Below are 27,407 nucleotides of genomic sequence, written 5' to 3' on the forward strand. Positions count from 1 at the left end.
ATGTGGTTGATGAACAGATGAACAGTGATGGTCAGCTGAAGAGGAAGGTCATGAAAAATCTCACCTGGGGCACAATGCCTGAGCAGAGAGCAACGGGCCAGGGAAACTCCAGTTTGTCACACCGGCACGTTAAAACTTTGCAAAGATGGCCAAACATTTAAGTTACCTTTCACTTTATAACAGTACAAGCTCTGATACTGTATATATTTTTCTTCTACAACTGGTATTGTACACTGCCCAGACTCATTCAGAGACCAACTGGTATTCAAATTACTCAGACCGGCTGGTATTTTGGATTCTATTGGCACTAATTGGAGAGGCTGGCCGATATTTCTAATTATCCTGGCATTAATAGCCTGGAAATAGTCTCTCCGCTCCTTCTCTCCCAAGATTTATGAAAGCACTAATGCTGGCATAATTATAGACAGGAACAACTGGCAGGCTGGTACTGGCTGCCACCCAAGAGCCTTACAGCTTTCCCAGAATCCTTCTCCTATTCTTTGTACGCTCAGCATCCAAGTTTTAATCCTTTAAATAATGTTTCGTAAGTTGCTTAAAATACACTGTATCATTTCCACAAATATTTGTAATCCAGGCATTTCAGAGGGAGGGCACCACGTTGACTCCTTTGCTAGCCCTGCTTCCTCCAGCCTGCAGTCCCTGTTCTTCACCAGGACAACGCACACTGCGAGGATCATCAGGGCCTGCCTGAGGGAACAACAATTCAGCTCCACAAATCCATCAGAATTTGCACTATACTACAACACAGCATTTTAACACCATTTCTGAGAGTTTTGCCGGCTGTTCCAGCTACGGTTCAAGCTACACGCTCACTCAAAACAGGGTACTTCTGTTTCTCTTGGAGATTGTGTTATCGAGACAAGGGTTTTGACATTTTAAATGGGTTTTGTTGATCACATTCCCTGCAAACACACACGAAAGGAGGAACGGGCCACTGCAGGTGCAGCGGACACAGAAACAGAGCCCCCAGCCCTTCACAGGGCCTCGCTGCAAAAAGTCTGAGGAAAAGCTGCCAGCGTCAGACTTGCAACCAGGAGGCAAGATGGCAATCTGCTGCGGGCCACGCCAGCGCTGCTCCTGGGTTTGGTTCATATTGGCATTGAAAACCAACAGACTGATACTCAATCTGACACAAAGCTGCAGAGCAAACTGTCAACAATTACTGTAACACACCCTAATATCTCTGCAAAGCATTCACCGCGCAAGCTTATACAAGTAACTGAATCTTCTGTATACACAAACATTTAGAGGACAGCACAGGACCTACGAAACACCCTGAAAACATACACAAAGCTCAATTTTTTTCCAAGACTCTCCTCTTGCTGTCTCACAGGAGCGATACAGCCACAGAATGGATCAGAAGCCCAAGCGTGGAGCTCCATCCACCCGAATTCTGGTGGGCCATCACCAAGATGCATGGCCCAGATTTTCAGCTAGTATAAATGAGCATGTCTCTGCCAGACTCAAGATGTTTAAAACTTTGTGGCAGAACAAAATTATCTCCGTTTATCTAAATGTAACCATCCATCACCGAATCATTACATAGCGTGGCACTGTATCTGCCTCTCTCTTGAGCAAATTAAAATGAGGTGATTACTGGACGAGAATTAAAGCTGCTTTTGAGTTATATACAAAACAGCGACACACACTGCATGAGAGGGACGTCCTTGCCTCTGGCTCGGGAACAGTCCTCCACTTTCCCATAGAGAATGAATGGGATACTCCTGCTATCCACATGCACAAGAGAAACATTTATTTACTACCGCTTAATCACAGAATGAGCATTTCACATGTAATTAGTAACAAAGGCCTGATTCTTACAGCAGTGCCAGCGGCATTTATCAATGCAGTTACAGTTTACTGATTTTGATGAATGTTGGCATCCGCAGACAGCATCACCTCCTTCACAGTGATGTTTTCTGTTTGGTGTATTTTTAACGCTCTTTATTCGGATTAGCCTTTTGCTTACCCTGAACAACGAATCCTGGCACAACGTCACCAATTGACTAGTTCAGGTTTGTAGGTCCAAAGGGTTCAGGTTTGTGAAGTTCATAGGAAAAGAGCCAGAAGGTGGACATTTCCTTAATTACCAATTTTAACTGATTTTATTGCCAGACTGCTATTGCCATTCCCCACACCTGAAGTGCAGTCACGTTCAGATCCTACTGATTTTCAAAATACCCGAGATGAGGGGCTGAACCCACCCCCTCTGCAGTCAACGGGCACTTTGCTAGCCTACAGCCGATGTAACTAAGCGGCAATTTGGTGATCTGCTGTTATACTCTGCTGCTGAAAAATTAGCCTGTCCTCCATAGTTCACCAGGCATTTTAAGCAAAACCAAGTTTATTAGCAAGGCATCACAACTCTTAATTCAAAGACCTAAATCAGTACTGAGAAAGGAAGTATTTGAATTCTCTAGAAGTGTAACACCACTCACACTAAAAACCATTTAATCCAAACTGGGAGGGAAAAAAGACGGAAGAGCAGGAATAGCGTTGTCTGCTGGCTCCTCTATCTTCCAGAGTCTGCAGGTCAAGAAAAGCCCCAAAACTCAGAAGTGAAGCAGCAGCAGCTGGGTAGGACTGGCACAGTGACACATCAAGCAGTACAACCTTCCCTTCAGCAAAGTAGGTCAGACTACAACACGCCTAATTCCAACGAAGAAACCGAAGCAACTCATTTGTGTTTCAGCTGAAGCTCACCTCATGACGCCAGAGAAGGTTTTTCAAGTACGTATGAGCAACAGACAGCTAAACCAGAGAATGGGAACAGTATTGCATCTATTCTCGGCAAGACACAGTAAAATCAAATGAAAGACCAAACCTTGCTCCCAGTCCCTGGAGCGACCCTGCAGAGAAGGGGGGAGCCTGCGGGAGGTCGGCGCGGTGGCATGGGGCGCGCTGAGGAGCACTGCACCCAGGGTCCCTGGCAGACCCCCAGCACCCAGCTGGCTCTGCAGCGCCTCAGCCCTGGGGGAATCCCCAGCCACAGCCACGAAGAGATGAGATAGTGTCCTCACTACAATTTACAGCCTCACCTCATCCTAGAGCTGTAAAACACACCGCTTCTGCTGTCATTTCAGAGCAACGATTTATTTTTTTGCCTGTACAAGTGATGCCAGCTACACTCCTGGCTGTGTTTGGGATGCTACAAACTATGCCTCTGCCCTCTAAAACCAGGTGGAACTAAATGAGGTACTGCTGAGCATCTGACAGTCCGAGAGCTGAATTGACCCAGAGAGGGACAAACCGTCACCCACCGCGTGGCAACACGAAGGGGCTGCGGCTGGAGCCCCTCCCTTGGCAGCAGCAGGTGGCACAGCTCCAGCTGGGGGACCACGCCAGCATGCCTGGGGTACAGCCAGACACGCTCCCCAACCACCTCCACCACTCCCCACGGCTCCCGTGCTTGATGCCCATTTTGTTTCTATCGTTTGAGGCTGCAGCCCTTGCAAGACGGCTTTCCAGGATCTGCAGGTCGCCTGTGTAGCGAGGCTTTCCGTGGCTCACGGGCATGCTGTCCTTCCCTACCCAAGGGACTCAACTTCTCGAGGCAGACTGCCATTGTAGGCTGTTTTTCTAACTTGATCATCGGATACATTTCTTGTTCTCCGCTCATGCAAAGCCCGCTCTGCTTTGCAGCCACAATTTAATTTCCTTCTGATTGCTGATTTTCCCGTGTTTATATTTTATTCTGTGCCCTGTAGCTAATGAATGTTGCTCTAGCTGAGATCTGGCAGAGCGCTTGCTGTTGTCTGGCAAGCGTTCTCCTCTTCCCTGATGTATTTATTTCTTGATTTCACCGGGACACAGTGTGGCATTGTAAAAAAGTCTGTGCTTTTCCTTACATGGCGTTTACACAACCAAGTGCAAGGGTACGGGGCACCGCATGTGAATTCACTTTTGTGCCTGGGTGCTGTGACCCCGGTAGCTCCCTGCACCCTGCCTCAGAGGCACACCTTGCAACGGCACATGAAAAAGTGAGCGGGACAGCCCGCTCAGCTCGCCATCATGGGTAGATGAGGCTCCTGCAGATGCAGGTGCAGCCAGTCTGCATCCTTTGACTTTTTCTTTACTAAGCCTTAATAACAAGTTTTAATTCAGCAACTGGAAGCTGCATTTCTGTCTCATATCAGAGGAAATTTTTTTTCGGAAAAGCTACACCTGTGGCATTAACTGTCCCACAACTGGACAACTACATTTCAGTCTTGTCAAACCACTGGAGATGTACCAAATGAATTTGTGCAGGACCATTATTCTTTCATCTTTGCTGGCAAGCTATCCACCAGGATCTCAGATTTCAGAATTGCTACTGAGAAAACAAGGTAATTAAAATAGATAAGACTACAGGAATCAGGATGCCTTCATTTTTCCCCATCGGTACGTGAGCTGGCCTAAACCAAACTACTTTTGCCCTGCGAAAAACAGACACCATAACAATCCTTTCTCAAGACAAACTCTAGGTATATATGCAGTATTAAAGGGTTTATAGGACAAAAGCATTTTAGAATTGCCTTACATACACCCAAAATTATGACTAGGCGCCATGTGGATGAAATAAATATCAAAAGTATTTGTGCTATATTAATGGTCTGTTGCTGGTTTTTCTTTTCAAAAGATCTTCTGTTGCTTCCCTTCCCTTTGCAGGCTGGAATCATTCACGTTTCCACTGCTTCACCATTCGGTGCTGTTACATCCCCATGGCTCCAGGTTACTGGAAGCCTTGTGAGAGATCACAACCGCCCAGTCAAGGTGTCACAGATGGTGTGACGGGATCATCCTGGCCTGTCCTTTGGCAGAAATGTTTTTTTCATCTCCTTTCCCAGACTTCACACTTCACTTTTTTTATTTTTCACTGACGACCTTTCCCCTCCCACTATACGGAGAGGGACAGCAAGCCATTCTGAAATTCGTTTTATTTTACTTCAGTGAGTTTCCCATCACGTAGACCCCGCTTGCTGGACACTGTGTATGACAAACGCTTGCACAGTGAGTGGTTCCAAACATCCAACATGTAGCAGAATGATCCGAGTACACGTTACATGAGATGATGGAAAACCATTCACATCAAAATACTCCCTTTGGAATATTACTTTTAGACTCCTAAAAACCTCAAGAGACTCTCCTCCGACTGTACAGCTCATCACCCTTTCACACTCTTCATTTCCTGACTCATCACATACACGTTACCCAAGCCTTTTCCACCAACTAATACTATTTTTTCCTTTAAAGATAATCTTCACTGACTCATGATTACTGCAGAAACAGGGCTTGCACAATGGGAAGGAGGCAGAAAGGAACTGGGGGATGGAGGGAGGACTCCTAGCCAGAACCACCTCCCGCAAATACTCCCCATCCCTTGCATTTACACTGCTCATGAACAATGTAAGGTATTTGGGACCGGGAACTCAGTTCCTTTTGTGCCTGGAAGGGGACTAATTGCCACTGTGTCAAGGGCACTGTTATTTTGAGCCTGAATACATTCTCTGTAGAAAGGGCTGCGAGATCATGACTCTTCTCCTTTGAGGCAGGAATAGGTTTTTATTCTGTGGCCAGAGAGCAGCCAGAAAAAAAAGAGACCATGAACAGAACTCCACGATACACCACAAGGAATTAAATAATAAGTAATGCTGATTAACAAAGAAAGTACACTAAATGAGGGATAAAAAGTTATATTTCAAGACCACAGAACCAGAACACTGTCTCTGCACAAAATACACTGAATGAAAAGTTCTCCCCCCACTGCCCCTTTCACCTTTCCAACCCTTTACCTAATGCCATCAGGATTTCATTTTCCTACTTCTACTTTCTGCTGTATTAAATTATTTTTCTTTACTCAGCAAATCCTTGTAAAGTCTGAGTGCCATTTATTCATGCCTTTATTTGAACTAGTTACTACTTACCTCATCCCACTCCAAAAGGTAGCTGGTGATTTTTGAACCATTATCAATGGGTGCCTACAAACAAAAACAAACAGAAGGGGATGTTGGGAAGAAAACTAATTTTCCCCCAGGCAAATGAGTCCAGTTTAAAGTGAAACCAAAGCCTGGGGTTTGCACATAGCTTGGCAACCTCTTAACAAATACCGAGAAGAAGCTGGATGTAATGAAACACATACATTTTAAAAGTCAAGTCAGTGCACGGGGAGGCATTTGTCAGAGTACAACAAGTTCAAGTCTCTCACTGAAAAATTACTGTCTCAGCTTCCAATTATTTTCAACGGTCGTGCTCACTGTCAGTAAACTGTATTTTTCCCTGCTTTCTTGCCCAATCCAAGCATTACCTACCTTCCATTGTAAGGTTAAGGAGCTTTTGGTCCTGTGTGAGGGTTTGGGTGGGAAGGGACACTCTGGTGCTGAGCTGTGAGTGGTGAAGCTTACTGGCTCTGAGCAGGATCCCTTTACCGAGTTGTACATTGCATATACCCTGGAAACAACATCCAAGCGGGTTAGAAATTTGCCAACAGTTACAAGATGAGACAGCACTGCCCCAGCCACAATATTTGACTACCAAAGCATCCACGATACCCTCCACTAATGACAGATTTCTCACAGAGCAGGGGCTACCATTATTCTACTTCACTTGACAGAAGTATGCAAAAAAACCCCAACCACAGCAGAAGGGGAATATTACAGTGTTTTGTGCAAATACACCCATAGATCACCGAGTTACCATCTTTTCCTTCCACCGCTCTTTCCTTGCCCATTGCCAGACTTTCACATACTGTGCTAAAATCCCCTTCGCAATACAACAGAAAGTATGAACTCATGAGAAAAAGGTATAAACTTTAACGCCTGGCTTACACGTGATCCACGCATACCATGCTGAGTGGTGTAACCGCTTGTCTCCTTCCACGGCTACAAGCTTCTGCACAGCTTAGGTGCCAACACTTAGTGGACCTCCATGAATTGGAACTAACAGGAACATTGCTCTGACCAACTAAAAATCTTCAAAGCAAATTTGATTTCAGGCAAATCCTCTGCCTACCAGCACAGAGGGAGATATACAATACCAAATAATGTGGGAAAGCAAATACAGTATAGTTGAGCACTTCCTCACGAGGTGCTTTTCTCTGAAAAATTTGGGACGTTATTTTTTCTCCCTTCACATTTTCCATGCAGCGAAAGCGCAAACTGGAAGTCTCTTACTCAAAAAAACGTTCAAACCATGACCAGACGATGACCTCTGAGCTGGCTGTAGCTATTGTGTACTTGAATGCAGCGTTTAAGAAAGGGCAATTTCTAAATTTGCTTTCAGTAGATAAGAGAAATTTATGTACAATGGCCACCTATGTAGAATCAAACCTTTCAGGGCAGGTTCACAAGAACTGCTGCAGTGCTGTTTTACCCATCACCTGCTAGCAGTCAGAAGTGAAAACAAATGCAATTAATTAATTGACTCTGCACCTGGCAAGCAGTATGTACGTGTGCGGGAAAGCAACATAGTCAAGCATCAAACACACACCATCGGGGAATACAACCATGCGAAAAAGAGCTTAACGAGCATTTTCTGCAAGTCACTCAAACACCGAGCACAGCCATCGCTGAAGGTACCAAAATGACACTACCTGAAGAAACGCAGGCAGCAGGTTCAGCGCAAACCAAGTTGTCCTGGCCGCCCAGGGCACAGCGGGGCAGGAGCAAGTGCAAGAGCTTGTCTGCGTGGAGACAAAGCCCTGAGAGATGCTGCCAAGGTCAAGGAGACCCAGGGCCATCTGCCAAGTAACTGTTGGCCCCAAAAATTTCTTTACTTAACAGATTTATTTCTTTGCAGTCGTTAATACGTAATGCAGTTTCACTGAAGAAAAAAACCAAACTGTCATGGAAAGCCAACAACCAGCCTTTCCAGTGGCGGTTCCCTCCACTACCAACACGTGCTGCTGCTTTTTAAGTCTGACTTTTATATTTAGCGGTTATTGCTAACTGTTCACAAGCGATATATACATCTGGCAAACCTGCAGGAAGGTGGAGGGAGCTGTAGGTATGGAGGAAAGTCAGCCAGGACATGGGGCAAATACGCACAACACCCCTAAAAATCACAGAAGACCTCAATGCCACGCTGAGCATGGGGACCACTCTGCTCTTTGGGGCTGGATTTAAAAGTGATGCTCGACTGCTTACAGCAGGAAGCTCAGCAGTGTTATACAACTTTCTCCTCCTTGCTACCATCCGTTTACTGCTAGGGCTGGGACTACTGCCCAACCTGGGAGCCTGCGTCTTTCCCTTATTTACAAGAAGTCACTTCTGGTCCCATGCTTCTACTTGAAAAGTCCATTTCAGGGCTCCAATAGAAAGTATCCTTAAAAATAAAAAAAAAGAAACTATAGTATCAGAGCAAGACAGACACATTTTGGTGTTGGTCTTTTTCACAGCTCAGAAGCAACGTGTTTGTTCTTCAGAGTTTTACAAACAGGAGCAGCCTTGATGTGAAAAACCTTGCCAAACCTAGCCCTTGGCTGGAGAAACAGAAGGAAACAACAGACAGGAGTGAAAGGATTTTTTTTTCTTTTAAAGGACATTGAGTGTAAGTGAACAGGATGTGAATTTGAAGCCTTGGTTAATAAGCAAAGTCTTTGAAAAAATGCAACGTGAGCAGGTAACACAGATGGTGTTAAAAACATCAGGGAGCAAAGCTGAGAATGTGTTAAGAGGTAACAAATGTGTAAAACATTTTTAGAATCAAAGAGAAATATGCTCTGAAAATACCAATGTAGGCCACTGTGAATTTTTTTTTTTTTTTTAATAAATGCCTAAATGACTGTGGTCAGATGAATCCGTAATCAGTAGATTTACTTCACAAAGCAGAGTATTTATGAAGAAGCTGTGCTGGAGTACTTTCAGTGCTAGCACACCTATGTTACCATAACTAAAAAATGCCAGTTGATAGAGTCAAATTTTTAAGAAGCTTGAGGTATTCCACTTCCATACACAAGCGCTTCCAGGCCTGTTATACAGACAGACAGACACACAGATACGGAGATGTCTTTTTTTCCTCTTGCTACAGCAATGACAACAACATGACAGAAAATGCATTATTGCTCAAAAAGCACTCTCATAACTTAAAGATAAAATCTATCAGAAAATATTACAAAGCCACTGAAAACACACCTGCAGAATTGACCATGAAATTCTTGAGCTACACCGTATAGTTAAGAAAAAAAGCTTTCACAATTATCCTCATATAATTGAGAAGTTTATATTTAAGTGACATTCACAGTCACACTAACTCACCTGACGTGATAATCTGTTGCTGGCCTAAGGTCTTTCAGGTTATACTCTAATTCTTCTCCACTGCAGGAAAAGAAGCCCAAACCCAACAAATCAGTAAGTTATGAAAAGCAGTATCACACTTAGCACAGCTAATCACTTCCCAGTGACAACTGACTCCCATGTATTATGGTTTGAAAGAAGAAAAAAAATCCCACCACATAAACCCAGTAGTAAACATATATACCAACAATTTGTCGACACACTTCATGTTTCTTTAACACTTCATAAAGCTCTGTATACATAGAAGTAGTTATAATCTCATTTTATATGCTAAGTTAGCTATACGGGTTTATTTCAATGCTATCATTACATTCTGATGATATTTGCAGAAAGCTCATTGTGTTTTTCAACCCTCCCAGAGCTGAGAAGAGCCAAACTGACACATTACTTTTGTACTTTCTGCACATTCATTCTTGCAAAATATATAAAGTGAGTCATTGAACTTCTGAGGAAAAAAGTACAGGTTTTGTACAAGCATTTCACTTAGTTGCTTTTTTTCCCCAGAGCTGTGCTCTCTGAGAGGACCATGGCAAGGAGTCATTTCATGTCCCAACAGCTGGACCCAGATCTCTTTCAATACCAAGAAAAGTAAAAGCACAGTTTCAGACGTTTTTGGAAAAAACCCCAGCATATAATCTATTAATTTCAAATGGAGCCAACATAGTTAGGGCTATTATTTTTCATTTTGGCTCATTTGCTGGTAAATGAGCACTAGACTCAGTTACGCGGTGCCAGTTCTGTGAAGATTAAGGTACAGATCAGCGTTTAATAAGTAATAGTCATCTCATGGAAGTGCTCAGCTGTTCATGATTTTATAAAAATATGGGAAAAGACATTTCTCAATTCTACATAAAGAAATATTTCATAACTAGCTGGTCAAATACAGGGAGATGTCTCAAAATCAAGAGAACAAAATCCATCAGAAAGCACATGCCTGCTGGGCTGCCAGAAATCCACTGAAAAACCTTCTTTTTTTCATACAATCCAATCCTCTGCAAATTCAGTTTTTTTCCCTCTGAAATGAGTGCACCTCCTTGCAAAGACAATGTATTCAACATATTGCAGACTTTTTGCCTATAGTAATAATGATTACTGCTGCTCATGACAGAGCGTACAGCATTAAGTTAATGGCTGTACTCTGGCCAGAAGCAGGAGACGAATTATTACTAGCAGCTTTAAAACAGATGCACAACATTTCATAACCAGGAGAAAATGTGCAGCCGTCACACCAACAAGCACAAGTAGTACTAGAAAGTGTCCTTCCCGTTTTAACAGCCCAGCAGCACATATTAACCTACAGAGATGCCCACGCTGGCTCACAAACAGCTAGCGCAAATACTAAAAGAAAAAAATTAATAATAATCAGGCAGCATTTTCCTGGTTAATATGCTCGTTTTACATTACCCAAGACAGTTCACACAGATCTGCCTCTAGCACACCAAGAGGAATAGTGTAATTCACAGGACATCTTAAGAAAGGAGATGGTTTAGTCTTGAGAGGTAATTCCATAAATGCTGTATCACCTGGACTTTATTTAGTGAGATTTGGGAAGGATTAGCTATTTCACAACAGCCAAGGTCACATCTCAAAATTTTCTTTCCTAGACATCATTATTGGGGGGGAAAAAAAAAGCATAACACCATATGTACTTGATCACAGAATGAGCTCAGAGGATCACTGGAAGGAGAGGGAGAAATCCCTCAGAATTTTTCATGAAGATTGCTGAGCGCCAAGCATTCGGGTTTTTCTGGGGAGCTCCTATAGCCTACTCATTGGTGTACTCCCTCCTCTGCTCACTTAAGACATTACAAAGCAGTAAAGCCCTCAAACCATTGCTCGTTAGCTCAAAACAACAAGCTTTTTAGTTCTTAATTGTGCAAGCCCACACAAAGTTAGGCCATTAGGAAGGCAGCTGTCCTGCCTGCATGGTGTACATGAGAAGCTTTGACGTTTAGCGTAAGAGAAGAAGTAACCTTTCCATTGGCAATGGGAGAGATGGCATCACGTGCCGGGGAGGTGGGATGGGAGGGCAATTAGGGACCTTCTGACACGCTCTCAACCAGCTCCCTGCAAGCTCCTCCAGCAAGGCAGGCTGACAGGACAGTGGGGGAACAACTACAGGGTCTTCAAAGGTGCCTTCTTTCTGCAGCTGATGGGCATGCCAAAATATACCCTGAAAAGCCCAGGGAATGTATTCCTAATGAAAACATGCGTGTAAAAATGATGCTGTTACCTGTAAATTATCTTGTATTTTCCATCCCTCCCTTTATCCGATAAGGCAACCTCATAGGTACAGGTGTAAGGCAAACTGTTGTTGTGTCTATCTGCATTTAGAAGGCCAGTGGGAGGTGACCAGGAAAGTAAAACTGTTCTTGCTTGAATATTTGTAACCTGTAAAAGAAACAGCAGTTACTCTGACTTGTAAGAAAAGCACTATTCTCTTAAGTATTTGCTTTTTGCTTGCATCTTCACAATCGATTTCTTGTACAAAGGAAGTTCCAGAGTTAGAGGTGAAAATTAAAAGGTCAGAAATGGTCATCAGGAACACAAAACCAGATTCATGGCATAAACCAACCTCTAACAGACAAGAAATACAGAGAGATGTCCCCCTGCAGCAAACTGGCTCGTCATCATCTGAGCATCCAGCAAAGGATGTCTCGCACCATTCTGGGGGTACCTGCTGCCGTGGCCATTACCAGAAGGGAACCGGAACTACGTGGAACGAAGACTTGACCCTACAGATTGTTTTGTATGCAATTATTTTTCTAAAAGCTTTTGTCAGGAAGATTCTGTAATAAAACTCTTGATGGCTTTTTCAGTCATCCTGTTCCTTCTTGCAATTTGAAACTGCAATAATTCAGCTGCAAAAAAGTAAAAAAAACCCAAACCCCAATTCAATCTACGAAGTTACAGACTCGACAGTATAAGGGAAATCTCATAATAGAAGTCCAGCTTGTCAATTAAAAATTACATTGCAAATCAATCACTTCGTGCCCTAAGAGAAAGACTGCGCATACGATCTGTGGTCACTCCCGGGTGCAATGCCTCAGTGGCAGACGGGTGAGGATTCTCTTTTATTAGAGCATGGAAAAAATACCTCAACCCCCTGCACACCAAAACAACATATCACCCCACCAGCGCGGCTGTATCCTTCTGGAAACGCAGGTCCACATAACTCTAGACTGATGGAGCTTGCAGAGCTAGCATCGCCTTTCTCACCAGGAGAGCCCGCTGGCACAGCGCCGGAGGCATCGTTCATCAGCTGCACGTACCGAACAGCAGCTTCCCAGAGAACGGCCTTCTGTTATCATGCCAGGAAAGAAGAAAAAAAGATACACACACACACCTCCCCACCCCCTGCCACTGTCTCAAAAGAAAAAGAAATAGAAAACAATAGTTGCACTGGCTATCTTGGAAAGACAGCACAACGTTTTTATGCACTTCTGACAAAAGCCCAGGGAAGCCTCAAAGCCTCCGTAGCCTCAACGTCTCTGCCACAAATTCTCCCCTTTTCGTAATGAAAACAACTACATTGCTCTTTCTTAATTGTAGTGAAAACGTAAAGAGTAATTTTTTAGCTAGCCTCCATGAAGATGAATCAAAGCAAGAGGTTCTATGTTCTTTATTCATTTCTCCTATGCATCAAATTTCACTGGTTCTATCATTTTAGGAGATATTTTTCCAACACACAGAGCACAACGGTATTTCAGAAGCTGTAAGATGAATAATGCAGGTGCTTAGGTACACATTTCCTACGCTCTCCTGGAAACAACTGAAACACCTCACCCATAAATGACTTGGTAATGACATACTAGCAATCACCTTTCAGGGACTGCTTGTTTACAAACCCGGCTTCGGGTTATCTTTAGATAATGGAGAATATTTAACTTCTCCTGTGAAAACACATTGCTTCCAGCTGAAGAGTACTGCAACTGTTGGACGTGACACCCATATATCAAGCAGATTCTTTCTGAGCAAGTCATAAATCTGTATTTAACAGACTGACAAGTAGGTGACACCGCAAAACGTCTCATCTTAACTTAAAACATCATGCTCTCAAAAGTTAAAGATTTTAATTTATAGCTGCACACTTAAGCCTTGCCAAAAAGAAAACCTCTGTTCAACCTAACATGAAAAACAAGTTGTAAGGCAAGAAGTTTTAAGCAGCATAAAGGTTTTTTTCATAAAAAAGACAAACATGCAAATTCTTGTATGAATCTTCACATGATTTCTTGCTCTAGTCGTATTTTTCTGATGCTATGAAATCCATGTTTGGTTCAAAAACCTGGACCAGCAGACACTGATACCGCATTAGATAGCTTATCAGAATCTTGAATGATTCAATTAAGACAGATAAGTTAAATTTTTGAGAGGTGCACACACACATATGTGAAGGAAATTGTGAGAAAGCTATTTAGAGCTAGAAGGCCGCATTTCAAATAATATTTTGATCAGAAAACTGGATAGTAAGATTCACATAGATTCTTTTTTTTTTTTTTAACATACATGACTACTATAGCAGCTCAGCCCATCAACACACAGTTCCTTTTATTATGGAAATACGCTTGCATAATTGTTTTTCATAAATTCAGACAGACTTGGAGCTGGAGGCACAATATCCTGCCAATGTTCTATTGAAATGTTTTTCTCTATGACTACTCACAAGGACACACGTATATATTCTGCGTATGGCAAAAACTCTGGCCTTTCATGAACTTTAGTAATCTGTAAGAAGTTAGGTCTTTTATCATTTCTTAAAATAAGAGAGAGCATCTTACGGACTAACCGCCAGAAACTCTTAGGCTATTATTCTGAAGTCCGCACGCAGACGCTTCCATGCCATGGATAAAAGTCCAAACCCAGTTGCTAAGCTGCTCCAGTCACACCATTAACTTCTTCCTGATGGAGCGCTGAGTGGCGGCTGGCCTGCCTCAGTGCTGCTATGCACACAGCAACTGCTGGTGGAGGTTTAAAAATAAACACCAGAAATCGTTAAATACAATTCTAAGCTGCACTGAGTACACACAGCAAGCGCAGTAAAGCAAGTGAGGGGTCACCGTCTGCACGATGAAGTCAGAAAAGGCAAATCTATACACTGCCCGGGTAGAGAGAGAGTACTGTGCGTGTCAGCACCAGTGCCGGGAACAGATTTATTTGTATGGCTAGAGGTAGAACTATCTGCTGCTCACTAACAGGCTTGATATCCTATCACATGTACCAGCCAAAGGTGTATCTCTTCAAGATCTGATCTAGTGGTCAAAGCCACTCTTAACTTTACCAAGGCACTCCTACCTGGAGCAGGAAGCACCAGCTTTGCCATGAGAAGGGCTAAGTTAATTAGACAGGGATACGATACGCTGAGAATAACAAGCAGGCACTTGCAAACCAGCTCAGTAGCTTTAACTCCAACTTTTCTTGCTTACACCTGGGAAAACAAGCACCTTTCAAGTGACCTCGAGCAGCTGAACGGACGGGGTGCAGCCCTTCCCAGGCCACGAGGAGCAGCACGGCACAGGGCTTAATGCCGCTGCCGAACTTGCGGATGTAAATACTCAGCAGGACGTAAAAACCGGTTCGTTGTCCACCAACGGTGCACTAATTCCACCCGACCACAGCACGATAAGCAGCCAGAGCACCTCGTCACAGGCTGGGCAGGTAAACCTGCGTGCTGCTTCCCAGTTACCCCAGCCTGTCCCACCCGGCCCCAGAACTGCTGGGCTTGCTTTGAACGGGACCGGCTTGGCCTTTTAGCCCAGACCTAACAAAAGATTTTCCCCACAATGTCTGATGAAAAGCACAGTTAATTAGTTTCTGAAAACTTCTCAGTTTACACAGTAAATGCCTGCTTTCTATGCTATCAAAACTCAGTGGTGTAAATAATTATTTTATAAAAGCCCCTGGGAAAGAATCCCAGCTCCTGCACTACTTTAATAAGGTTACAAGACTGATGAATATCGGTCCTTCCCGTCTTTCAGGTAATGAACAATGTTTCTGTACAACTTTCATTATCTTTCAAATTCCGGGTTAGCATTCACAGGCATCGTGTGGTTCGGGGTTTTATTGTATGTGTGAGAACTACACTGCACGCAACATTCATTTACTCCCTCGAGGGCAATGTTTGAAAGACTTGGGGGTCAAACGAATTCACGGTTATTACCAGGTTGAGATTTTGCTTTTAAACTATGGCTCTAATCCTGCAATTTTAGGCAAAAATCCTGATGATTAAGTATGAGTTTTGCTGCAGAGCCAGTCAGCAGGAGCAGGCTGCCTTTCGGAAAGTCAGACTAATGCCTGAGCTCCGACCCAGCAGACCCGCGGGAGGGGATGCCCCCCCGAGCCGCCCCGCAGCCATGCCGTCGGATGCAGCGATGCTTTGGAAACCCAGAATCAAATTTCCCTTCCCTCACCAAGATATCTGCTTTAGGGAATGCTTACTCTGCTGTAATGTGAATTAAAAATACATTTCAGTTTAAATAAAGACATGGAGGGGGGGAAAAAACCCAGAAGGCTTCTTTTAAAATTTTTGCCATTAAAAGGATAAAACCACAATTAAATATAGTTTGCACATCTTAAACATGTAACAACATCTATTATTGAAAACAGACCTCTTATTAATTAGTAATTTTTGAAGTGTGTATATTTTGTGCTCAGAAAGGTGAGAGAGACTTTGTCACGCAGAGGTACCCAGACAAGCCAGATTAAAGATGCCTCCAAGCAACACCACAGCTGCTCAGACAGCTAATCCCTTCAGATGGCTTCCCCACCGCTGCTGGCGAGCGCTGCTCGCTTGGGCACACCAAAGGCATGTGCTGCAGACATAGCATCACTCCACGTGTCATTGACTGACTACTCTGTGCCCTTTACTTTTGTGCCATTTCTCTCTCACGCAGTTGTTTTTTTTAGATATTGTTCGATTTTTCATTCATATAATACATAAGGCTTGCCAAGAAATACGGCCCAGCTGACTATGCATAATATGATATATTTCTCTTAGATACAATACTGACTATACACACAACCAATCATTCATAGCAATTAATGGTTTGTAGAGATTCCTATGAGTTTAACTATTCTCTTTCTAACTTCGACATTTGTGAGTAATAGATAACCCTCAGCATCTTCTCACTAAAGGTCAGTATTATCAAACTAGCATTCATCATCTTTTAGATCTTTCCCTTTCAAAAAAAAGAAAAAAAATCCTATATTTGCTATGATTCAAGAAAAATATTTTTTTGTCTATTTTTTATTTTTTGCTTCCCTCTGCTTTAAATGCTCTGGTTACCATAAATCTCACTGTACAAAATCCTTCAAACTGCTCAAATAGCTCCTCTCCTTACCTCTGTGAAATCACAAGTTTTTTATGACAGCTCTCCAGATCTTTGTAGAAGACATCTAGCTGTGGCATTTTACCAGATGAGCAACATTCAGGTAGTTCTCGGTACAAGACTGACTCTGTACAATAAACTAGCCTAATTTTGTGCTAACTGCACCGTCTTTCCCTTCTGATCTCCCAGAAACTCTTCTCTGAAGTCTTCAGCTTCGTATGGCCACTTGTTTCTACATGAAACAAAGCAACTTTCCTTCTTGCAAACAGAAACCCGGGCTGTAGCCCCCCGATACTTATCCCTGAGGGTCTGGTTTAGGCTCTGGCTGCCTTTGAACCTGCTTTGTAGGTGCCACGACACTAGGATCCACCTACCGACTGAGCAATTCAAGGTGAAAAACCTTTTGTATTTGTTCAAAACAAAAGCAGCCAAAAGAACAGAACCTAAAAATAAAGCTCAGCCTGCGCTCACGCCTGCAGCCCCCGGAGCGCTGCCGCTTCTGCAGCCAAGGAATACCCACCCCTTCACGCTCCCACTGCAGAATTTCTTTATACCAGCCTCTGCCGGCTACTTGTTGAAGCCAGCCTTTAGATCAGCTCTCCAACGGTTATTTTATTTGCTTATTTGTTTACTAGCTTTCTCCACACAGAGAAAGGCCTGAGCCCTGAGAGCACAGGAGATAAACCCCCACAGCACAGCTGTCTCCCTCTGCCTCGCGGCTGCTTCTTCCACTGCATGTTTGGACCATTCATTTAGATCCACAATCCTCTCCTGGTTTTCACTTGACACACCAAACTAAAAAACACCCATCACATTCAAAGGGCTTACAACCAGATTTATTAATAAACTTACCGGGCTGTGGTCACACCCAGCATTATGGTTATTTACATGGTGATTCAATTCCATTACGATTAATTCACATGCTTTTACAGCTCAGACTAATGTAGAATACAGAAATTGCCATTGAATAATACGATTAGCTTAATTTAATCATGATTACAGACATAACTTGCTCATGACAATTAAAATTAAACTCGGGGGAAAGGGGATAGAAGCTCTGTAAGTCACCCCAGTGCACTGCCTTCCCCACCACAGCGTGAATACTGGGACATGGCCCCTGGAAACAGGTGACTGGTGAGATTCCTGCAGTGGGCAGAGCTCACCAATACCCACGAGCAGAAAAGATGCTTCAAATTTATATCCCAGCAAAATCAGTTAAGACACATAAAGCTGCAACAGTCTACCACAGAAAAAAATGCAGAGGTGCTCCCCTGTGAAATCACCACTATGTTGGGACACAATCCACTTATCACAGTTGCTATTTTGTGCGTGTGTGGTAATTTGGGATCACATACCTGTGGTTTCTCCATTCCAGAAAGAATGTCTTGAACTCTTTTTGTTTCTGAATCAAATTCTGTAAAACAGAGCAAAATAAATGACCAAAATTAAATAAAAATGTGAGCTATGTCAGTCATTCTTCAGGGATTTGTAAATAGGAGAGAGACACACATTACCTGCACAGGAGCATCGGCTGTTTTGCTCTTGTGAATTTCAAGTATGCAGTTACATGGATTAATATTAAAAAAAATATGAAAGAGGAGGGAATGAAACTTCCAGTAATTGCAGATATTCAGAAAAGTGGGATTAGTTGTGGAGGTGTCCTCCACAAACAATGTTATTAACTGGGATTTGCTTCACAGAGCGAAAAAACATCCTGTTGCCTGAGCTCAGCCATGGAAGAAGCCCAGGGGTTTCTACAGCTCAATTACTGCTGAACCTAATCCTAGTTTGTTTAAGCAAAGACATCCTTACTCCATCAACTGCACAGCTGGGCTACCCCACCTGCTCACCAGAGTGCTGGGCTACTGGCGAGGACGAGCATCCCTGCCCCGCGCGGGCAGAGCCCAGACGAGCTGCGCAGGGTGCCTGCCTGAGCCCTGGCACCCACCCTACAGCTACCGGCCCTGAAACCGTTACCCTGTAATGCTCCAAGCTCCTCATTACCTTAGTTGTAATATACGTAGTTGAAAGGTGGTGGTTAGAAGTCATGCCAGGCTGACTGAGGTGCCTGCTAGCAGTAACCCATCCTCCCGCCCCAAGCGCAGGGGCTACACAGCGTTATCACCGGGCAGGGTGTGAAACACTTCCCCTAAATTAGATGGGTTAATTAAGCGCAGAAGGTGTTACAGAAGCAATCATCTGAGCAGCGGAATCAGCCTTTCCTCCATCCCCCCATAAAGTCTTAAGTTAAAACATCAGCTTAGAGTGATGAGGTGACACAGAGCAGCTTTATTCCTTTTGGACCGCAGCACAGAGAGGCCTCACTTTCCACTACAGTATTCTCTAATGGAAAACTAGGAACATTTTTTTTCCTGTTTTTTTAAATTTTTTTTTATTTTTTAATGTTAACGTAAAAAGTTTGCTCACCAAAGCAAAATACATTGCACCTAAAGCAAAATGACCTGGACCTCTTCACAAAAGGCATAAAAATTTGACATAGGAAGCATAAAATATTAATAAAAAAATTGGTAAGATCAGATCAACAGCTTTTGCAAATGATTCCCCCAAAGCCTGACCTACTTCTTGTAGCCCAAGAATGTGCCTTTATTTTTGTCTGTGACCTGCTTTAAAGAAGTAGATCATCTTTTTAAAAATTCCATGTGCTCAGCTGCCAAAAAGGAGAATTGGCTGAAAGCTGGTGGCAGAACTCCAGTGTAAATGCCCATCTCTCCCTAAAAGAATGCACCTTGGTGTGGAGTGGGAATGACAGATCTCCTGCTCCATGCATTCCTGGACTCCTTTTAACCTCAGCCACTCGGAAAAGAAAGGAGTAGTAATAATTCAGGAGAAGAGCAGGATAGCATTATTGTTTTTTTCCATACTAGATAACCCTTAGAGTGTATTATAAACCAGCAGGATTTAGCCAGCATAAGATAATACTGACTTGAAAACTACACAGATGGACTAAAGCAGCTAAGGAGAAAGTTGAGATGCTGATCCAAGTGAAAATGTCATCAGTTTGGGGTGTTTCAGAATTTAGGGTTCCCCTCAGCATCAGGACAGGAGTAGGACTGCACCACAAAAGCCTGGATCTGGAAACGGCGGAGGTCCTGTAGGTTTATCTTGAAGGGATGCTAATCAGAAGCAGCTTCTGCAGCTACAGATTGCAACAAAAATGCTGCTACTATTTTATTGAAAGTTTATGGTTATTATGTCACCCCTAATTACAACCCCCAGAAGCTAAGCGTGAATCACTCTCAACCTTAAATCCCAAACATGTGGACTGAATTTTCTTCCCCCTCTCTGCTTTCTAACAAGGATGCTATCTCTGTCACACTAAGCAGCAGAGGAAAATAAACTCTGAAGCCTGAAGAAATCTCACTTCCCTCTCCTGTGAAAACCAATCGCTTTACACAGTAACCATGTCCTCTGACCCTTGCAGGTCAGGGCTGAAGGCTGTAACTGCTCCAAACACAGGAACTGACTTAAGACCAAAAGGAGTTGGGTTTACCCAGCAAATAAATAATAGCAGTGGTAGTAGTAATAATGATAATGATTATGATGATTCAATCAGACTTCTCAATGAAGAGTGCTACCAAGGAAACCCTTTATATTGGCTCCCCAAATATGTAGCTTGTTCACAAGGAGAAGGCTCAGAGTACCAGATTCACTGAAGCCTTCAGTTATTAGGGACACCTGGACATTTATGCGGACTATGTCATTTGTGTCACCAAGTGTTTACACAGATAAGCTGGAGGTGGAAGAAGGAAAGCCTTCCTCAAAGGTCTTGGGGTGAGGAAGAGGGGGAATGGGACACACACAGACCTAAGGTGACAGTGTGAGCGCAAAAAAAATGAAGAGTTTAATTTAAAGCCGATGAACAATACATATATGAATGGGTTCTGCATCATGTTTTCTAAAGAACAGGATGTATCAGATGATGCACATATGCTGACCAACCATGTCAGATGTCCCGCCATGCTAACCCCCCCCTGCACTCACACGTGAGACCGGGCAGGTGCAAGTGATAACCTGCACACCGCAAGCCCTTCCCAGCCGCCGCGCACACAGAGCCCACGTACCCCTGCTGCCCATTTGCTAATGCCATGAATCATTTTACAAGGACACAGCAAAGACAGAGAAGTCTACAGTAAGAAGTGCCCTTTCATCAGAAGCTTTGAAATCACCGTACCGCATGGGAAGGACAGCGTGTGCCTTTGAGCCCCGCACGGAACTCAAACTAAAAACCACCCCCGTGAATAACGGGTAAATGCCCTGTGAAAATAGAGCAACTGTAAAACTAAAGACCGAAAGCAATAAATATGCATGAGTGATGGCTATAAGCACACCAGAGAGTAATCGGGGTTGGAAGGGGACCTCAGGAAAGGTCGTCACGTCCAACCCCTGCCTGAAAGCCAGAAAAAAAACAGCGCAAAACTGTCCCGTGGAAAAACCTGTTAATGAAACTGAAGCCAACCTTTTTGGGAGAGAAAAAGTTCTCTCACAGAATTGTCACCTTCTTATAGTATTTCAAATACTTAGCTTCCCATTTCTAGAGCAATAAAAAATTCTCAGGCTTCTATGGATGGTTGATGATCTTTCAGTAATAAATGTAATTATTCACTGTGCCCTGAGCTAGAGTAAGCTAAGGAGAACGAGACCTGTCCTGAACCCCTCCGTAGGGAAGTTGGTCTTACCTCCCAACCTCTCTCGTAACACATTAAATATCAAGCTCAACATCTTTCTCCCAAACCAACAAAGAGAAGAAATCCTTCCAAAATAGAAAGTTACAGATGAAAAGAAAAAAATTTTATTTGGTCTACGCTGATAATAGAGAATTGGTGAAGTGCCTTCTCCCCCAGCTCACTGTTGCTGTCACTTGTCAGCTGCTGAGGACTGTTCTACAAGATCAGCTCACTGGAGCATTTAGGGACGAGGAGCACGAACGTCTCCCAGACATCACAGATGCAGCGGTGGAAAGGTGAGAAAAAACAGGAGGAAGGGAAAGGGAAGCCTTAACATAAAACAGGAGATTAAAATCCAGAAAAATTACCTACAACTGCTTGGGAAAGGTGGTGGGTGGCTGAGCACGATTCACCCACCTAGCACGGGCTGGCCTTGAGTAACAGCCAGCTGATTTGCTTTGCAGTCTTTGCCCCTTCCCCTCTCTCTCTTCCCCTCTCTCTCTCAGCTGAGCACTGTTATCCGACACGAACACAGAAAAGCTCGGTACGCCAGCGCCCCGACCTTAGCACGGGGGCTCGCAGAGGCAGGCAGCGGACACACGCTGCTTTCCTCCTCTGCCGTCGGGAACAGAAGTTCAGTCACGTCAAGGAAGACCCCAACTAACACTTCAGGTCATTGTCCCGTTTTAACTTTTCCTCTCCACATCTGCTCCCCACATCTGTCATGGCAAAACTCTTCCTCCTAGGAGGAAGCTGGGGGTGGGGATGAATTCCTTGTGAATGCTCAACGGGGTCCTCCGAGGGACAGTACAAAAACCCGAGTTATCCTGTAGATCCCAGTGTCTAGAGATATTAGAGCTGTCCCAAGCTACGGTGTTAGGTTCTAATTCCCAGGCTGTGAGTTATGTGGATCCAATGTTTCAGGCAACCCTTCTGTCGCAGGGAAGCCAGCTGTAAGACCTGGACCACATTAAGGCCGTATTTTGGTCATCTCTCTTTTTCCAGAGTTTTGGGTCATAACCAGAACTCCACAGATACAACCAAGAGTAAATAGCCCTAAAATTTAAATACTTTCCCAACAGCTGTTTGGTGCTAACAAGGTTTCAGTGTCAAGTCTTGCTAAACTAAAGCCTTTTATTATATGCTTCTGTTAGCCTGTGTCTATGTTCCTGTCTGCACGTACAGTACAAATAGAATTTTCAGATCTTTCCAACCATACTTTTGAACACCAAGCAGAGCTTTAAAAAACAGGAAAAAAAATAGTTGTCATTTCAAGGTAAGTTTGAAGTTTCCATCAACAGTTTTCATGTTTGCATGAACAGCAGCTGTGTATGTAAATGGTTTGAAATAGCTAAAAGCTCTAAACTAATTAAGATTTTCCCATTGCAAATACACATTTTAGGTTTGTTCTGCATTCTTTCCTTCACAGAGAGGAAAAGGTCTAGCTCAAGACTTAGCTTCTGGCCACAGAAAGTATTTACTGTTTCAACAGCCTTTCCATTCCAAAGGAATGACATCAGCACTAGCACTTTGCAAACTTTTAGTCTAATTCTCAAGCAGAACTCCATGCTTACAGATATGCCAGTCATAACATGACATGCTTTCTCAGAATTTGTTCCAGATTTATTGGGGCTGTGACCGGCTTTAATGCTAGGAAAGATCTTTTATCAGTCACGTACAGCACAACCTACAACCCGCCAGAAAACGAACTCTTCAAAACACAGCCCAGGTCCTTTGTGAACTGCCTGCAGTGTCAAAGCTTCAGACAAAAAGAAGAACACAGACAGACTTTTTTCATTTCAGAGAATTGTAAAAATGTGCATGAAAAAACTCCTTGTACGAGAACAAACCTAAAACTGCAGATGCCACGCTGCAGCTGTGTCACAGAGAGCAGGACCGGAGGGAACGTGCCACAGTCATTGAGTCCATCCTCCTACACTGAAAGACGATCATCTACACCTAAAGCATCCCTCAGAGATGCCTGCCTACCTGTTGTGTGAAAAATAACTAAAAATTAAATAAATAACCTCCCGCCCCATGACTGTGGCAATCTCAAAACTTCCTCGGCTAGGCAACCTACCATAGCACCCAGCTCTTCCCACCGGGAAGACCATCTCCTCGGCTTTCCCTGCTCCACCTTAAAGTTATTACTTCTTTCCTGCACACCCACCGCAGGCGAATTCATCACCGATCTCTTTGTTGCAACCTTTCACACACTGGAAGGCGGTTTTTCCTCTTTAAACAAAGCACGCTCATTCGTTCCACCCCTGAATTTACCAGAGCACAGACCCCACTTACTGCTGTCCTCTGGAATGTTTTTTAAATTGGTCTCCATCCTTCCGAAGATGCGGTGGCAGCCCTGGCCACCACTCTCCCCCCACCAAGGAGCAACGTGCCCACTTACAGAGCTTGCTTTGAGGTTTCTTCTTCTCGGCGTTCTATAGAGTAACTTGACTCTTGGGTTTTGTAGTCTACTATGCCCCCCAGAACTACTACACAGTAAAAAAAACCCCAACCAACCAAATTAAAAATAAGAACAGATTTGAGGAGGAGTGGCTGAAAGTTACTTTGCTCTTGTCTTGACTGAATTTTTTCATTCAAGGCCATTTGAGCTCTCCTCCTGTCTTGCCCTCTTTCCCTTCCCCCTAACCCACCAAGCACTCTCCACGCTGTCAGAGCCTGATATGGACTATAATTTAATAAGCATCAATCCTTATTCCATCCTTCAACTCCTTAATGAAAATATTGAATAAAATTAGACCTAGGACAGATTCCTGCCTAATCCAGTTTGATGCATCTTTCCAGTTTGTCAGGAAGGCGATGCTGGGCAGGGTCACGGACAAACCGCAGGGCTATGTGCTGGCTAACAGATGTGACACTGAGAAGAGCAAATCCAGCATCACACTGAACACACAGTGCTTTACGCAACTCTTCTCAGCACCACTTCCACAGTGGGTAAAATGGGGAGGTCTTTAGAATAAAACACTTGTGAAAGGAATATTTACATTTGAAACAGTCAGTCACACCATGCTAATATGTAATACACCAAGGAAGATTAATTAAGCCTACAAATATCTGGAATGAGATATCTAACTATTAAATATTACAAATTTCTGTTAATTACATGAAAGCTAATAAACCCACAAGTGATAAAACACAACTGCAGCTCCCATGTTCCAGGTAGAGAGATTGACATTACCCAACTTCAAGAAAAGATCCAATATTTGAAACACATTTTAATTCCTAAAAAATGGCTGTGCATGAGCATCTCACATGTTTTCCATTTCTGAGAGCCTTGCCACTGTTGCCATCTTAACTCTCCTGCTAAAATGCCTTATTTGATGTCTATAAGCTTATCTTTCAGTATTTGACCTTAAAGACCAAATCATTTGTGGAGAAAAAAAAAAAAAAAAGCCACTCCCCTAAATAGCTGAAGGCAAACAGAACAAAAACTGTGCATAAACCCCAGAAACGTACATTTTCAGATGTCAAATAAGGAAAAAAATAAATATCTCTAGCCATCCTGACTCACTGGGACATAAAGCAAAGGATAACTGAAGCGTTTGCCTCAACAGCCTTGTAATTTAGGCATGAAGTTAATGGCTTGTTTCAGAGATGTCCTGGCCATCGCCCATATCCATTAACCTGCCAGTTTTACCTTGACTGCTTCAGTATCCTCCTGGCAATGGGGCAGGATACTCCAAAATACCTGGAGTGCAAGCTCATATCATATGGTTTGTCTCCCTGCTTCAAGCCATCCTTCTTTAACAAAAGATACCTGCTATCGCCTGGAAAAGCATCAGATGTTGTCTCATCAAGCCGATGTGGAAGCACTCAGATTTAAGTAACGAAGTCACTTCTGCTAAAAAGTGTTTTAAAAATAAATGTAAGTGTATTCAGTCCTCCCTGTCCCCCAATATTCTTTCTATGTTTATTTTTTGTTGGGATGGAGCAAGGAAAATAAGCTCAGTAGGAGCCTACGAGGGAAACTGGATGCAAGGGACAAACGGAGTGTAAGTGACATGTTGGGTTTGTTTTTCTCTGCTTCTTTGCTGCTACTGCTGGAAGACAGCAATAACAACTCCTACTTTATTGGCTAAAGATCTGAGTGAATTCCTACTGTGAACAAGCAGTCGGTCCATTAGAAGGCAGAAAAGGGCTTTCTTAGTAAAATACAGCAACCCCCCTCCTCCATCACATATATTTTACATCTTAAGAAAGCGCTTTGTACATCTCACCAAGAAGATAACAGAGGCAGCGCACAGCGTATGGCTGCAGCTGGCTGGCTTTGAAGGAACACCAAATTAAACAATGACCCAACCTGCAGAAACAGAGAAAGCCCAAGCTGAGTCTGCTGGAACAACAAACTGCTTACACACAGGACCTCTTCTTGGAGCGCTCTCTTTGGTACTTTTGACTTGCTTTAGCTTATCTTCTGTGTCAAAATAACTTTTTCCAATTTTCAGCAGCTTCCCTTTTGCTATTATCTAACAGCAGCCCGCACGCTACGTGGGTTTGAGCGACAGCACAAGCTTTGTGGATAACCCAGGGCTGCCTATGCAGGCTGCCGGAGGCAGGGGCCACCCCGCCACCTTTGTCAACCACGCTTTTCAGAACAGCACAGCCAGCTCACACAGAAGTAGCTAACCAAGAAGAACTATTTAAGTTCTGTTGCTTTTTATTAGCATAATTCCAACGCTGCAGGCTGCAATTTCAAAGCGCTCTTCTAAGTTGTGTTGGCATAGGCAAAACTCCTGTTTGAGCAGGCAGGCAGCATCCATGCGTGCGAGGCAGGCAGAGAGACACCGTGGCGATGCTTCCTCATTCTGGCAAACCCCCACACGTGTGACAGCTATCAACACGGTTGAATCTTTGTGGCTACAATCTTGAGCCCCTACAGCTTGATCTAAAGCGCTGCCCTTCTCGTCACAGAGATACAGCAGGTTCGCCTTGGTGGCCCAGGAGGGATGGACGGCACTGCTCCCTGGGCTGCACGCTGAATTTGTGCCAGGAGGAGCAGCAGCTCAACGCCACCAGTCGCTTCATACAGAACACTTCAAAAAGAAGTTTTACTTCTTGAGTTTTGCCCCTTCCACACATACCACAGCCCCGTATCCCACTGCAGTTCAAGTGTGATACAAGACTGAAGTAAATGGTAAAAAACCAAACCAAACCCAACCAAACCCACACACAATCAATCCTTTCCAATTGAGTAATAATTTTAATCAGTCTTGCTTAAGGCACAGGAAGATGCCTAAGGACCGCTGAGAGACCCACTAACATGTAAGTGAAGCTATTTTTATTTCTTTGTTTTTTAAAAAACATTACCTCCCTTCTTTCTTGACTTTCTTGTTTCTGTCGTTTCTGATTTGGTTGGATTTATGGGAGCTACCTAAATCTGATACATCTTTGCAAAACATTTTTCCACCTACTTTTTCAGGAGTTTGTAAGTGATCTACCTGCATTTGCCATCAAGGCCTTCCATGTCTAACAATAAGAATTTTTTTTTTGATCTGACACTGAGAGGCTCTTCCCTGGAGCTCCTGACTCCCACTTGCCAGGTAAAGATCTGGCGTTTCACTCTCTCTACAAACGTCACCAACAAATGCTTGTCTTTTCCTAGAGACAATGAAGTTCTTCAGACCTCTCACAATCTTCTACGACAGCCGGGATGCGTGACTCAAAATGCCAGCTGTGAAATGACGTTATCTGGCATTTACAGAGGCAAGTTTTCCCCTCGAAGGAGAAGGCTCCCTTCAATCATGGCACCCAACTCCCAGCTGCCAGGCAAAGCAAGAGCCTGAGCACCACAAGCACAGCCAGCGGAAGGAGTCTTACCCCTTCCTTCTTCTCCTTACACTGATGAAAAGCACAACTCTGACAGCACCAAAAATTACTGTCTCCTCTTCCCAGCTGGGTCACCGACAGCCCCACTGCATCCCAGCAGCAGCCCGAGAAGCAGCAGGCAGCACGAGCTGGTCTCCGTCACTCCTTGGTGTCCCTGCTGAGACAGCCACAGCGGGTCCTCCCGCAGCAGAGGTGACCCCCACACCCGCTAAGGATGGAGGTGGAAAGCACAATTCCTATCAAACACAGACTTTGACAAG

At 43.7% G+C, this 27,407-nt stretch overlaps 1 protein-coding gene across 1 annotated transcript in view; it reads right to left on the reverse strand.

The window, feature by feature from the left end:
* The window catches only part of FNDC3B (fibronectin type III domain containing 3B), a 209,627-nt gene that overhangs the window by 58,047 nt on the left and 124,173 nt on the right, over window positions 1-27,407 (reverse strand). The window contains 5 exon segments of the mRNA XM_037406717.1: window positions 5,925-5,978; window positions 6,309-6,447; window positions 9,252-9,311; window positions 11,524-11,681; window positions 17,971-18,029. Of these exon segments, the coding sequence (XP_037262614.1) occupies window positions 5,925-5,978; window positions 6,309-6,447; window positions 9,252-9,311; window positions 11,524-11,681; window positions 17,971-18,029 (470 nt within the window).

The sequence above is a fragment of the Falco rusticolus genome, chromosome 13, assembly GCF_015220075.1.
Source record: "Falco rusticolus isolate bFalRus1 chromosome 13, bFalRus1.pri, whole genome shotgun sequence".
In the NCBI taxonomy this organism is placed as follows: Eukaryota; Metazoa; Chordata; class Aves; order Falconiformes; family Falconidae; genus Falco; species Falco rusticolus.